This window comes from Pantherophis guttatus, chromosome 1 (genome assembly GCF_059756535.1).
Source record: "Pantherophis guttatus breed Tessera chromosome 1, ASM5975653v1, whole genome shotgun sequence".
Taxonomy (NCBI): domain Eukaryota; kingdom Metazoa; phylum Chordata; class Lepidosauria; order Squamata; family Colubridae; genus Pantherophis; species Pantherophis guttatus.
The window spans coordinates 91,264,133-91,279,039 of record NC_142063.1 but is presented as its reverse complement, the minus strand read 5'-3'; the positions used below and the strand labels follow the sequence as shown (position 1 = coordinate 91,279,039).

The 14,907-nt window shown below is 40.8% G+C and overlaps 1 protein-coding gene across 3 annotated transcripts in view; it reads left to right on the top strand.

Annotated features, from left to right (window-relative positions):
- BDNF (brain derived neurotrophic factor) overlaps positions 1-14,907 on the top strand; it is a 95,533-nt gene that overhangs the window by 26,401 nt on the left and 54,225 nt on the right. Inside the window, exon 1 of one of the 3 annotated variants that reach the window (XM_034417213.3) lies at positions 13,486-14,036. The exons of the other annotated variants lie outside the window; for them this stretch is intronic. Within the exon in view, the coding sequence (XP_034273104.1) occupies positions 13,899-14,036 (138 nt within the window). The 5' untranslated portion in view covers positions 13,486-13,898. Of the gene's footprint in view, positions 1-13,485; positions 14,037-14,907 lie in introns of those variants that run through there. 3 annotated transcript variants of the gene reach the window in all.

Below are 14,907 nucleotides of genomic sequence, written 5' to 3'. Positions count from 1 at the left end.
GCTTCAGATGTTTTCAGAGATAAATAGGTACTTCTACTAATTGTTTAAGATATCTTTTTGGTGCATATCCCCCAGCAATTAAAAGAACTTTATCTCATTGAACAAATTAACTGAGATTTAATTTCCACTGCTTTCAATTAAACTTATAACCAGGCAAATGTGCATAGAACCCTTCTTATCTTTCAGATTCACTGTACAGGAAGGAATCCTAACACAATCAAGAGCAACAGTGCAGGGTTGAAATCCAGCAGGTTCTGAAGAACCGGTAGCAGAAAATTTGAGTAGTTCGGAGAACCGTCAAATACCACCTCTGGCTGGCCCCAGAGTGGGGTGGGAATAAAGATTTTTCAATATCCTTCCCTCAGGAGTGGGGAGGGAATGGGGATTTTGCAGTATCCTTCCCCTGGAGTGGGGTGGGAATGGAGATTTTGCAGTATCCTTCCCCTGCCATGCCCACCAAGCCACACCACGCCCACCAAGCCATGCCCACAGAACCGGTAGTAAAAAAAATTTGGATTTCACCACTGCAACAGTGGATAAGATATGTAGCTCAGGTTTAAATTGTTGGGTTCTTGGTGTTTTGGGAAGTTGCTCTTCCTATGGCAAATCTCTCATCACTCAATTAGATAACATATGGATAGTGAGATTAGTGATATATAAATTAAATAAACATCAGTGCACGGAGGAGTTACGTTTATTGGCTTTTTATATGTGGTAATTTGTAAACCTTGATATGGGTATCGTTTCTTTCTTGATTGCTGCATCTAGGTTGAATCTTTAAAACAATACTTCTTTTGAGTCACCTTCCTCTGCAGAAATGCTCTTCAAACCTTATGGATTCTAATTTAAATTAATAAATTGGAGGATTTCTAATTCTAAGCAGTTTTACATGCCTTATAATGTAGAGGTGCAACTTTTAACATGCAACTTTTAACAAACAAAACAACATATTTCCAAAGTTATCTTGTCAACCACTGTCCTAGTAACCTGTTCTGAAACCTATCTAATACAGAAAGGTATTTGAAAAGAAGAAAAAGCTGTCTTTCTGAGATAAAAATATAATATAACAGTAAAATTAGTAGTCTTACCTTCTTATTTTTCATGGTTTACCAATTGACCAGACAAAGATTTCACAAAGATTTAAATTTGAGATACATTTTGGGATTATTTGGACACAATAAGAAACTTTCTTATCTAAATGGCAACAGTATGCTATGTTCTTCGGGGGGAGGGGGGATTTCTCATCCTCAGATCCATAATATTTTAAGTTTAAGTTTGAAATGCTGCAAAGCATCTGTTCTATTATATCAAATTATAGTTCATGTCTGAAAGGCTGTGAAGAGGCATTCTACCTCAAGGAAAAAGCACAACATAAATGCAAACTTTTGGCATGCTAGGCAAGTCTAATGAAGTTTAGGATGTTCAAACCATAGGGTCACCACAGCTGACCTGCAAAAATCTGGAAAAATCTCTAGATAGCCAGCAAACGGATGTTAACTAATCTATTTGCTGCCATCCAGTGGTCATCTAGATTGTTGCAGCTCAAATGTGGTGGGGTAGACATTGAACAATGCCTTGGACCAGGGTTCCTCAATCTCTGGGCTGTAGCTCACTACTGGATCATGAGCCATTCGGAACTGGGCTGCAGAAACAGCAGGAGAGCCTGTGCACATCCCCACTTGCACAAGCAGTGGGTGAGCACATGCACACATGCTCCATTTGTGCAAGCACCATGTATGCATGCTTGCTGCTGATGCAAATAGAGCTGTGCATGTGCACTTGCCTGCCACTCACACAGAACCATCTCCTCTCCCCCTGCCCGCCAGCCAGCAAAGCCGGAAAGGTTGGGTAACTCTGTCTTGAACCATTGAAATAGCTTGATGGCTTGCCATGTAATTTACTTGTTATAACAATTCTGAGATTTGTGCCTTAGGGGACACCTAGAAAGCTAGAAGGGGTGTGGTGGCTCAGTGGCTAAGATGCTGAGCTTGTCGATCAAAAGGTCAGCAGTTCAGCAGTTCGAATCCCTACTGCCGTGTAACTGGGTGAGCTCCTGTTACTTGTCCCAGCTTCTGCCTATCTAGCAGTTTGAAAGCACATAAAAATGCAAGTAGAAAAATAGGCACCACTTTTGGTGGGTAACAGCGTTCCGTGTGCCTTTGGCATTTAGTCATTTATTGATTAGTTAGACTTCTATACCGCTTCAAAGTGCTTTACAGCCCTCTCTAAGCGGTTTACAAAGTTAGCATATAGCATATTAACATATTGCATTAGCATATTGCCCCCAACAATCTGGGTCCTCATTTTACCCACCTCGGAAGGATGGAAGGATGGAAGGCTGAGTCAACCTTGAGCCTGGTGAGATTCGAACTTACAGTAATTGCAGACAGCTGGTGTTAATCACAATGCTATCAGTCTGCTGAGCCACCAGGCCCTCTGTGCATTTGAAACAGAGATGAGCACCGTCCCCTAGAATTGGTAATGACTAGCACATATGCGCGAGGGGAACCTTTACCTTTACCTTTTAGAAAGCTAGAATATATTTACAGGGAAAAGTTAGAGAATTTTTGAGGAAACTGTATATTTGGACTTATCTATAATATAGTTCTGTAAAATTCAGGATTCTCTTGAATATACAAAGGATGTTGACTGCCATATAAAATATTCCACATATAAATAGAGCCTTGGTGGTACAGTGGTCTACGCACCCTGTTATTAACACAGCTGCCTGCAATTTACTGCTGGTTTGAATCTCTCCAAGGCTCAAGGTTGACTCAGCCTTCCATCCTTTCTAAGGTAGGTGAAATGAGGACCCAGTTTGTGGGGGCAATAAGCTGAACTTTGTATAAATATACAAAAGTATGAAGGCTATTGCTTAACGCACTGTAAGCCGCCCTGAGTCTCCGGAGAAGGGCGGCATATAAATCAAATTTTTTTTAAAAAAAATTGAAGTAATGTTTGTTACATTGTTTTCATACTTTTAACTTCATCCAATGGTATTTTGCCTTTAATAAGTGAGGTCCACAGAGGGGTAGAAAGACTCCTGAAAGCACCATCAGATAGCCCTAATTGTGTTTCAGAAGGCTGTGAAGACATAGTTCTTCCCCAGGCACTGGAGCCCAGATGTTCATGCAGCTCTGTCATGGATGTGCCTGTTTGATATTACAGGTAATCCTGGTTTAGCCACTGTCTCAATATTTCAAAGGCTGTCACAAAGAAGGGGACAACCTATCCTTCAAAGCACCTGTGAGCAGCACAAGAACTAACGGATGAAAACTTATCAATGAGAGATCCAACCCAGGACTAAGGAGAAATTTCCTGACAGAGGACAGTTAATCAGTGGAACGGCTTGCCTTCAGAAGTTGTGGATGCTCCAACCCTGAAGGCTTTTAAGAAGAGGCTGAACAGCCATTGTCCAGAATGGTATAGGGTCTCCTGCTTGGGCAGGGGGTTGAACTACAAAATCTCCAAGATCCCTTCTGATAGGCACATAGTTTTTTTTTTAATTAATGCTAACTTGCTTGTGTTAAGTAATCAATGAAATGAATGATAACATACAAAAGAATCAAGGAAACCCTTGGCCATATACGTAGCAACAAAAAGCAAACCTCTGACCACAAGCCATATGTATTGGCTCAAAAGAGTAATGTGGTTTGGATTAGTTTCCATTTGGGTTTTTAATTTTTAGCAGTGCCCTGATACTCGTATTGTAAAAACCCAAATATAGTCTCATTGTTCTTGCAACACTCAGGGAGGGAAATGCAAGGAGAACCTCTACTATATCTTTCTACTTGCCTATTTGTCTCAAGAGCCTGCAATCCCAATTGAAATGGTTGGGGAGGGAAGAAGTTGCAGGCCAGGGAGGATCCACCTGAACCCTCATAAACCACTTTGTCCCACTGTGAAATGAGATGTTCAGGACTTCAGGCAAAGCTTTGTGGAAAATTGACCTGACTGGGGGAGAATGGTACAGATGGAGTGTCACACCAGAGGGATGGGAGGAAGCTGGTGTATGGAAATATTAGGAAGAAAAATTCATTCCTTGCTCTTTTCACCTCTCAGAGCAGGAAGTTTCTTGATTCAATTGGGGAAGCCCAGGAGAAGATTAACTCTATAACTATATACGGTATATTTACTCAATAATTCTACATACTCATCCAATAAATCTTTCACCAAGCAAATTTTAGATTCGAATTTAGAAAGGAAAGTGTTTAAAAAGGAAAGGTGATTTTCCCCCCTTTGTTACACAGCATCTTCAGCTGTATTTGGCTCTTTTCTCCTGGTGGTATACTTACTTTCTGCTGCAACGATAATCTATGATTAGAATTGCTTCTTCCACTTAACAGAATAATAACAGAATAACAGAGTTGAAAGGGGCCTTGGAGGTTATCTAATTCAAACTCCACCTAACCATTTCTGACAAGTGGCTGTCCAGTCTCTTCTTGAAAGCCTCCAGTAATGAAGCACCCACAACTTCTGAAGGCAAGCTGTTCCATTGGTTGATTGTTCTCACTGCCAGAAAATTTCTCCTTATTTCTAGATTGAATCTCTCCTTGATCAGTTTCCATCCATTATTCTTTGTCTGGCCTTCAGGTGCTTTGGAAAATAGGTTGACCCCCTCCTCTCTGTGACAGCCCCTCAAATATTGGAACACTGCTATCATGTCTCCAAAGCAAGAGGATGCAATTCTCTCAAAGGTTTTGGACACTAGATACTTTGTTGTCTTACTAGACACTTGCTTTCTAATGCCACCCAAAGTGCCTGTAAGTAATCTAGTAACACCAGTGAAATTAATTCCAATTCCTGTGAGGTATGAGTGCAAGAGTGCAAAGGCATGAGGTGTAACTCTGCCACACATGGATGAAGCTGAGAAGATTCCTAATGTTATGGGAGTCACTTTTGCCTGGAGCAAATTAATTTGTATAAACTTTCCTCTCGGTTCTCAGTTGAAAATCTGCATCTATTGCAGCTGCATTTCATTTCATAGAGCTTTTTAATACCACTCCAGTATGGTTTAGGAAATCAAAAATCTATACTATATTAATTAATTGGCTTTCCCAGAAGCTCTGTTCTTACAATGACATAGATCTGGGGAGAAAATACAAGCATCAATCTGTTTGCTAATATATTACATTTCAGGAAAGCAAAGCCTTATAGATACAAATATATATATTTGAAAATGTGTACTCGATGCCAAGAAAAATCTCAGAAGTTTGGTTTCACACCACCTACCGAGTCTCAGGAATTCCCAGAATAAACAATTGTGAAATGAAACAAATTGATGCATATGTGCTAGTTTGCAAAACACGTTCATGTGCTGCAATTATTATTGGTACAGGTAACAAAATGTCTGAAAGGAAAAGATTTTGGTCAGAGACACCATGCATTTAAATAGCAAAGACTTTACCTTACTACTTACCTTCTGATCACAAAGAAAAAAAAGGTTTTATGCAGAAATACGATTGATGCACTCTCAAACAATGTATATAAAGATCCGTCTCAACCAGTAAAACAGAACTTTCAATATTTCAGTAATGTTGCCACTTTAGCCTGTGGAGGTTTGCTTAGAAATCCCACTGAGCTAAAAATATTTCAACTATAATATAACAAATTGTGTGCAATCTGCTAAAATCTATGCAGTTTTAATTTAATTTTACACATGCTAGCACTGCAACCAAGTAACATTCTGCAAGGAAGATATACCTAAGTAAGCACTGTTATTTTGGTAACATCTTGAATATCAGTTGTTGAAAATAACTAATGATACCAGAGGCTGTTATATTTAACTGTTTTAACTTTCAGCTTTCTGGATTTTACCGGTATGAAGCATTTCATGAATGTTTTGATATACATCCAGATTTTAATTCACTAATGAACTCCCAAAAGTATTTAGAAAAGGAGCTTGAATCAGGATCTTGGACATTAGATTTGGCCTTATGTCCTTCTTTCATAAAGGAAAAATCTCAAATGCCAAAGTCAGAACAGATACAAGTTTAGGCAAACAATGTCAGTTTATTAACTTGGCATTAAATTTGAGCAATTACCACCACTTGCTTAACAACTGCAAAGTAAAAGAGTTTACTTTGGATATATAGGTATCATCTTATTGCTATGCAAAGCCAGTATTGTGTTTTGACTCTGTTATTTAATAAGTCTATAGACAGGGAGCATGTTTCAAATTTCCTACAATAAACAAAATGCTTACCTTTCTTTGATAGATATAAGGATTCCCACAACCACACTTTTAGAATACCTGAATACTAAACTATAGGAGGGAGGAGGAGGAGGAGGAGGAGGAGGAGGAGGAGGAGGAGGAGGAGGAGGAGGAGGAGGAGGAGGAGGAGGAGGAGGAGGACGACGACTTCTTTATGGAAAGGGAATAATATTCATGATTCTTTAAGGCTATCAGAAGAGATTCCCCTAATCAAAAACTGATATTGTGCCATAGAGTCACAAAAGAGACCTTAGGGACCACAGATCAAAAGATGACTCCCCTACAAAAAATATATATATAGTCCTCATTTAGTGACTACTTTGTTTAGCCACTGTCGCTATTATGATGGTGATGAAAAAGTAACCTTACAACCAATCCCTTTACAATCTTCTTAGGCCTGTAAAGCAAAGGAAAACTGAAGAAAGCTCATAAGCACAGTTAAGTTTTCACTATGACTGCTTCGCTTAACAACCAAGTTACTGATCTGAAATGTCATTTACCTGTGCCTTTTGTTTTTATCCACTTTGTAAACCAACGGCACATGAATTCCATGAGGAGAGTATGGATCATAATTTTGGTTGATGTGAAAGTCTTTACAGGTAATCCTGTTAATATTTACTGAAAGGTAAAGTCCAATTCAGTGGGACTTATCCTGAAGTAAGCAAATGTGATAGAAAGTCTAGCACAGGGGTGTCAAACTCAAGGCCTGGGGGCCGGATCCAGCCCACCAGGTGCTTAGATATGGCCCATGGGGTCACCCTGGAAACAGTGAAGGACTGACTTGTGGACAGAGCTTGAGAGGACCACCTATGGCCCTCCTGAGCTCCATTTTCGCTAGCAGAGGGTTGCAAGAGGCCATCACAGCTGAAAACAGAGCCCGCAAGAGCTGCACATGGCCCTCCCAAGCTCTGTTTTCACTGGCAGAGGGTTGCAGGAGGCTGTCGCAGCTGAAAATGGAGCCCACAAGGGCTGTGCGCGGCCTTCCCAAGCTTTGTTTTCATTGGCAGAAGGCTGGAGGCCATCACAGCCAAAAATGGAGCCTGTAAGGGCCATGTGCAGCCCTCCCAACAGGGCCGGATTTTCCTATAGGCTAACTAGGCTTCAGCCTAGGGCCTCAAGATCAAGAGGGGCCTTCATTCAAATTGTTAGCAAAATTAAAATTACACTTTCACTATAGGTGAAAGGGCCTCATAAGTGGAATAGCCTAGGGCCTCTTTTCATCTAAATCCGGCCCTGCCTCCCAAGCTCCATTTTCACTGGCAGCGGGCTTCAGGAAGCTGTCGCAGCAAAAAATGAGCTCAGGAGCCCATTTTCGCTGGCAGAGCACTCGAGCTGCCACAGGTGCCCCCAACACGAGTGACATCGAGATGCCCATGCCCAGTCTGACCACACCTACCCTGGTCTCCGAAGTCAAACACAACCCTGATGCGGCCCTCAATGAAATTGAGTTTGACACCCCTGGTCTAGCAGAACCTGGTAACAAGGAGGCAGAGGAGAAGCAACAGAAAGAGGCTTAGAATAATTCTGCTTAATTACTCTAGATATAAACTGATCTGGAGAGTTGCTTTAGCAGACTTTTAAGATTCTGTATTCCACCAGCAATAACATTCCAGAAATCCAAGAGGTTTTTCTATCCTGAATTGCCTATCTTGCAGGACTTGACATTAAGTATAGAGCTCCAGTTTCATGTTTTGAGGTGGAAGTGAGTGACTCTAAAATGAAAGACATTACACATTATCCAGATGTGTGTCATTGTGACAGATGAGAGTACAGTGGCTCATGTGGGTAGGACACTGGGTTTGAGGTTAGAAGCCCGTGTTAGAAACCCGAGTGCCTGCATGGCAGGACGAGCTCCTGTCATTCACGCCAGCTCCTTGATGGGGACATGAAAGGAGTACCCATGGACCTCCCCTGGGCATCAGTGATGTCACCGGGAAATCCTTTCAACCCAGAAGCACTTTAAACGGTACGTCCAACACAAATGGGACAGGATTGTGACACAGGTTTTTCCCCTTTTTATAGGTGCATGCAGTGTCATAGCATATGTGCAAAAAGGGTAGAGCTTGTATTATAACACACATAATATTAATTTTGCCATTTCTCACCCACTTGTGGACACCTCTGATTCTAAGTGAGATAAAATTCTTGTCATGAGTCAAAGGTGTTATAAATAAGAACTAATGAAAATAATAAACTCGTGTATAATCCTGTATAAATGTATAATTTTTCCCCATTCAAATGTTTGTTAATGAAGAATAAATTATGGGTTTTTGAAAGTTTAGAGTAGAGAAAGTTTGAGAAACATTCTCATGTGAGATTTACCTAACTAGGCCAATAGCTTGAGAGATTTTGAAAGTCAGAAAATAAAATAGCCAACATTTGTTATGTTGTTATATAAATCTATGGGGCATAAGTGAATATTGTGTACAATTCTGTTTGCCTCATTTGAAATAGGATACAACAGAGCTGGAAAAAGTGTAGAAGAAGGCAACCAAAATATTCAGTAAAAATTAATTTCTTTCTTATGAAAAATAAAGGACTGAGATGCCAAACATTTCAGTTTGGGAAAAAAGGTAACTGAAAGAGGACATTTTTTTAAAAAAACTATGAATTCATAATCCACTTCAAAAGACTCTAAAAGCTAATGCAACAATAAATAACACAATAATAAGGCATAGCATTAATAATAATTCTATATACATTACCAAGAAGGATCATGCATGACATGTTGTAAAAAGAATGGTTAGAGAAAAGTTTACTAATTTTCTCAAAACACAAATGAACCACATTGGAAGCAGGTTCAGAATAGTCAAAAGAAAAGTCCTTCTTCACACAGTGCATAATCCCGCCCAGGGACATTATTATCATTTGAGATGGTACCAGATGGCTTTAAGAAGGACTGGATAAATAAGCAGAATGCAGGAAGTCCTCGACCTGTGACCACAATTGAGCCCAAAATTTCTTTTGCTAAGTGTGTTTTGCCCCATGCAATGATCTTTCCTGCCGCAGTGATGTGAATCACTGCAGCTGATAAGTTAATAACCTGGCTGTTAAAGTGAATCTGGCTTCCCCATTGGCTCTGCTTGTCAGAAGGTTGCAAAAAGTGATCACATGACCTGGGGACATAACAATGGTCATAACTATGAACACGTTGGCAAGCATCTGAATTTTGATCACATGATCATGGGGATGCTTCAAAGGTTGTAATTGAAAAACAGTCTGGAGTCACTTTTTTTCAGTGCCGTTGTAACTCTGAATGGACACTAAATGAATTGTTTTAAGCTGAAGACTACTTCTGCAGGTTTATCAAGGGCTATCATATACTTCTAATTTGGGGGCACCATGTTCCAATATATCGGTTGCAAGAGAATAAAAATAGAAGAGGGTTTTATTACCATCTCCTGCTTGTAGTTACCCTTAAAACATCTGTAAGAAAGTACCGTATTTTTCGGAGTATAAGATGCACCAGAGTATCAGACACACCTTAGTTTTTGGGGAGGAAAATAGGGGGAAAAAATCTGCCTACCAGGTATTCATCTGGCTACCGTCCTTAGTCTGGCCAGCTTCAGAACATTAGTTTGCTGGTTTTTTATTCCCTGCTTGGGGATAAAAAACAGCTTCTAAGGCACAGCTGAGAGGAAGCAGCAATGAAAAAAGCTGGGAAAATGCTTCACTCGCTAGTGCCTCCTTAGAGCTGAAAAAAAGCTTTGCAAAAGCTACATTCGGAATATAAGACACACCCAAATTTTCAGCCCCTTTTAGGGGGAGGGGGGAAGGTGCATCTTATACTCTGAAAAATACGGTAAGTTGCGTCTTGACTTGATATAAGAAGTCCATTATTAAGATCTAATGATGATTTTTGAAATAATCTTCACTCATTTTTTTCATTTTGGTTTATTGATTAGAGTTCAATCATATCTCTACTGAATCTAATTATTCCTGTATTATTCCTTGTTTTGAGACCTTTCCCACTTTGCTCTTACCAGGAATAAGATCAGTTATTCAAACTGGTGGCAGCTTCTGTGTTATTCCTCAGAAAATAAGACTTATTATAACTCCTGGAATTTATTTTAATGAAAAACAGGGAAGATGCTGAATTAATCAATATCTTCTTTCTGTAGGACAAGCAACAGCTTGAAAACAAGGCAGATATGGATTTCAAACAGCACAAAGGAATGAATTAAAACAGTTATTGCTTAAATTCCTTTCACCAAGATTTAGAACCATGCAATGCTTTCTTTTAATTATGATTTGTGAAAAAAATCCCAATGACTGAGTTCACAAATCACACTTCTCAGAAACCATGGTTTACACAAGTTTCAAAGAATGTACTAACCCCAAATCAAAGGGATTGCCTTTGGCATGAGACAATCCAAATTGTAGCCTAGTACAAACCAATGTTATTTGTTCTTCTATTCACATTAAGCCCAATGGGTGACACAGGGATTACTTCTATACTTTTCTAGCTGTATTGTTTTACCAAATTGCAATGGCAGGTGAATTGATTTCCAGGTACATAACCCAACAGTGAATCAGAAAATTGGTTTACTTTATTGTAAAATTATATTGCATATTTTCAAAAATCTGGATTGTACCCAGAGCATATGCAGTATATTTCCACTACTAGCAAATTGTAATTTAAAAAGGCAGAATAGGTTTTTTTTTTTAAAAAAGTGCTATTTGTTTTTGCACTTAACTAAATTAGTAATTTCCTATAGAGTTTATTGGGGAGGGGGGAGGGGAATGACAGAGGGAAAAACATTAGCTGAAGGCATGTATCTAGGAAACATATACATATGCAATTACATGTAAAATGTGGCAAATAATATTAGAGCTGAACTCAGCCAATTAAAAAATATTAATAGAATAAAATACTCTTGTAAAAAATCCAAGTTCATTGACATCATTCCCATTTGTATAATCAGGATTAATTTAGATTTCCTGACAATAAGAAGAAATGGAAACACAGCCCATTTTTTTCCTCGACCTTTTCTTCTCAGAAAATCAGGCTGGGATCAAATCACATTAACTAAACAGATGGTTAGAAAGCTAGTGAGAAAAAGTTTATCATTTTGTTTTTCCTTTTTTCTAAAAAAAGTAATAATTCCAAATAGCAATCTTTATGTACATAAAAAGTAATGATGGGTGAGGGATGAATTTTAACTCATAGTAGCTTTTTCTTGAAATTATATCCTTTTAAAATCACTGGAGGTGGACAAAAAGTGAAAAGGGGAACATTTATGATGGACGATAGCAAGAAAAGATTATCTCTCAAAGTGTACTACATTTAACATATAAAATAACTGCTCCTTCTGCTTTCCAATTAAAAGGAGTACTGAAAACAAGGCTTGGAAGAATTCTGGTATAAAGACTCCAGAATTCTCTGTCCAGCCCCCAAATTGTTCTCCACTGGTCTGGAAGAAAAGTATAACCCCATCAATCTAGAAGCAGTCAATATGTAAATTAAGATGGATGGGCTATAGTGATACACACAGAAAACAAATAGACGATACTTTAATACACCATTTCATCTGAAAGGAAAAGCCATATGACTCCTTGTGTCAATCTATACACATGGAGAGACATAGGGAGAGGGAGAGGGAGAGAGACACACACACACACACACACACACAGAGAGAGAGAGAGAGAGAAGGAGATATTTTGCTATAAGTATAGTAAAATACTTATAGCAGGAAGCTATAAGCATTATAGCATCAAGCTGCAGGAAAGATGAGTTGCCATGTCTGATGGGTGACTCTCTTTAACTCCTATCAAGATGTCTAAGCTTGAAGTCAATCTGTTCAGTCAATAGTTGGTAATGACATACTCATCATTAGCATACTAGTTAATCCAGCATTATCTCTTTGGCACAGTGCTGGCCGATCAATTTTGTTTGCTCCATCAATCTCATTTTCTAAGTTTGCAGAACACATTAAGCTTAGGAACAAACCCCCTGCTTGGCTTGGACATGCTAAGCTAATAAAATAGCTAGCTTGTAATTCAACGTGCCATGCAAATATTAGCCATGTACTAATGAGTTGCCCAATAATCCCTGAATTTCCTTATGACAGAAAAGCATTAAGAAAAGTCATGTGTGCTTGCTTGTTCAGAACTTCCCACATAACTAAGGAGCCTTGGTGGGGCAGCGGACTAAAGTGCTGTTAAGTAGCACTTAGTTGCCAGCTGCCTGCAATTACTGCAAGTTCAAATCTCACCAGGCTCAAGGTTGACTCAGCCTTCCATCCTTCTGAGGTAGGTAAAATGAGGACCTGGATTGTGGGGGCAATAAACTGACTTTGTATAAAAAGAACACCGCTTGGGGGGGGCGAAAGCCCTACTAAGCAGGTATATACAAAAGTATGAAGGCTATTCCTTAACGCATTGTAAGCCGCCCTGCGTCTCCGGAGAAGGGCGGCATATAAATCGAACCAATAAATAAATAAATAACTTAATCCAAGTTCCATTCCATTTTCTAGGGGAGCCCTCTCATGTCATTCCAGATATCCTGTGGTTTATGCTGTGAATATGCTACTTAGCGTCAAATCCCACCATTGCATTTCCAACCACATTTTTTTATTTCTCCAGAAACAAAAAGTGTGGGGAAGTGAAGGGGAGAAATCTGTCAGACACCTATAGTTGTCTTTCATCCTCCTTAAATCTAAAAGACATCCTTTCACCCCCATTTCCATGACGATTTGAGGGTTCCTGGACAAAAGGATTTTAAAAGAGTTGAGGAAGAGCCTATATATACCCAGTTACTCCTTAGCCCAAACTAATAGACATATTTCAGTACAACAGGCAATACAGTTCGGAAGCTTTTTCTAAGACAGCATCTCTCCACCCTGGCAGGTTTGAAAATGTGTGGACCAACTCCCAGAATTCTCTAGCCAGCATGCTGGTTGGGGAAATTCTGGGAGTCGAAGTCCACACTTTTGCCAAGGTCGAGAACTGAAGCACTGGTCTAATGCTTTGATTTGTTTTTAATTTAAAGTTTTGACAGTCTAAAATAAATCTTCAGCAACTTTAAAAAAGAAAAAAAAAACCAAGCAAAAGCTTCTCAAATCAAGTCCAGGCCTCAAAAGTTCTTTTAAAAACGTAAAAACTTCTGCAAAGACAGGGAAACCCTCTTCTCCCGGCGTTTAGGGGAAAGCCCAAAACAAGCGAAGCGAGAACCGCGGTAGAAGACACGTGCAAAGGGCGGGGAACCCAGGCTGCAGCCTCAGCGCCGCCGCCTCTTTTCTTTTTTTTTTGCTACGCGAGAAAGAGATCAGTGGCGTGGAGGGAATCTGATTGCTCGTGAGCTACGCAGGGGTGTCTCGTTTATAGGCAGGCGGGGAAATCATCTGACATCCACGTCAAAGCCTAGCACTCGTGTGTGGATTCCCGTACAGCCTCCATTCAAGGCTTGGAGAGTTGTGGATTCCAAGCGTAGCTCACTCTAGCGAGCGAGCATGAAATCTCTCCCTCTCGAGCGTGATCAAACGGAGCTACTCCATCGGGGGACGCCACTATGATTTCCACCGCCACGCAATTTCCACTATCAATAATTTAACCTGCATTTGCGGCTCAAGCGGAACCTGGGGGGAGGCGGGCGGAGGAGGAAAGGGATGAGGACGCCTCGCGAAAGAGGTTTGGGCAAGAAGGTGGGGACTTTTGATTTTAAACCCATCCTTTGGCGTTTTAAATGCTATTTTTCATTTCCAACCAACTCCACCACCAAAGCCGGAGGTTGCCATCCAGGCATCTCCCATGCCAGCTCTCGGCGCTGTCTTTCGAGGCTAGGCGCCTAAGAGAGGGGAAAGAGCGAGCGAGCGAGCGCAAGGTGAGTTTGGGGGTTGATTCTCCGACTGTTTTGTTATGTCTGCGAGAAAAATCCGCCGACTGGCGGGACCTGCGCGCACGTTTGCCCGCTGCGTGTTCTCTTCGAAAGTGACTCGTAACGTTATCCGGACCCTTCATTAATAAATCATGCTTGTTATTATCTTGATTGCATTCTTAATAGGCAGACTATGAAGAGGTCAGTCAGGGAGCTATATTTAAATGGATCTGGTTTGTTTAATGTACTAACAAGTAGAAAACTAATCTGCTCCGGCTTTAAGAGATTGGTAGCGTTTCAAGCCGCGCACCCCCCAGCCTCCCCCCCCCACCCCCGGTCCGTGATCCGGAGTCCGCAACTTAGGAAACCACGAGGGGAAAAAAAACCAAACAAAACAAAACCAAAAAACTTTTTTGGGAGCTTGTTTGTTTTCCCTGCTCCGATTTATCCGCTGGGACCCAACCTGTTCCGCGAAACCGACGCTTTCTCCCCGCCGTTGGTCACCCCGGCAGGACTTGCACTAGATCTCGTTGCCTTCTTCCCACGCTGAAATTTGGGGGGGGAGGGCGAGAACGCAAACAGAACTTAGTGCGGGTGTCTTTCTGCCTTCCCACCCACCTCGCTCCCCGCGGTAAATTTAATTCCTTCCTTCCTGATCGTAGAGGAAGGGGCACCGACGATGGAAGAAAGTGGATCCGGACGCAAGTCCGAGCTTATTTGCTGGCGTCTTTGGGAGGCCTCCCTTGGTTGGGCCGAACGAAAAAACCAAGTTTCCAAAAAGCTTGGAAAAGGGTTGCTGCAAACGCCGGAGTTTTCCGTGTAGTTGCGGCGGACTGGGTAAAGGGGGGGGGGGGGCAGGGAGCAGGCGGAGCAGGCA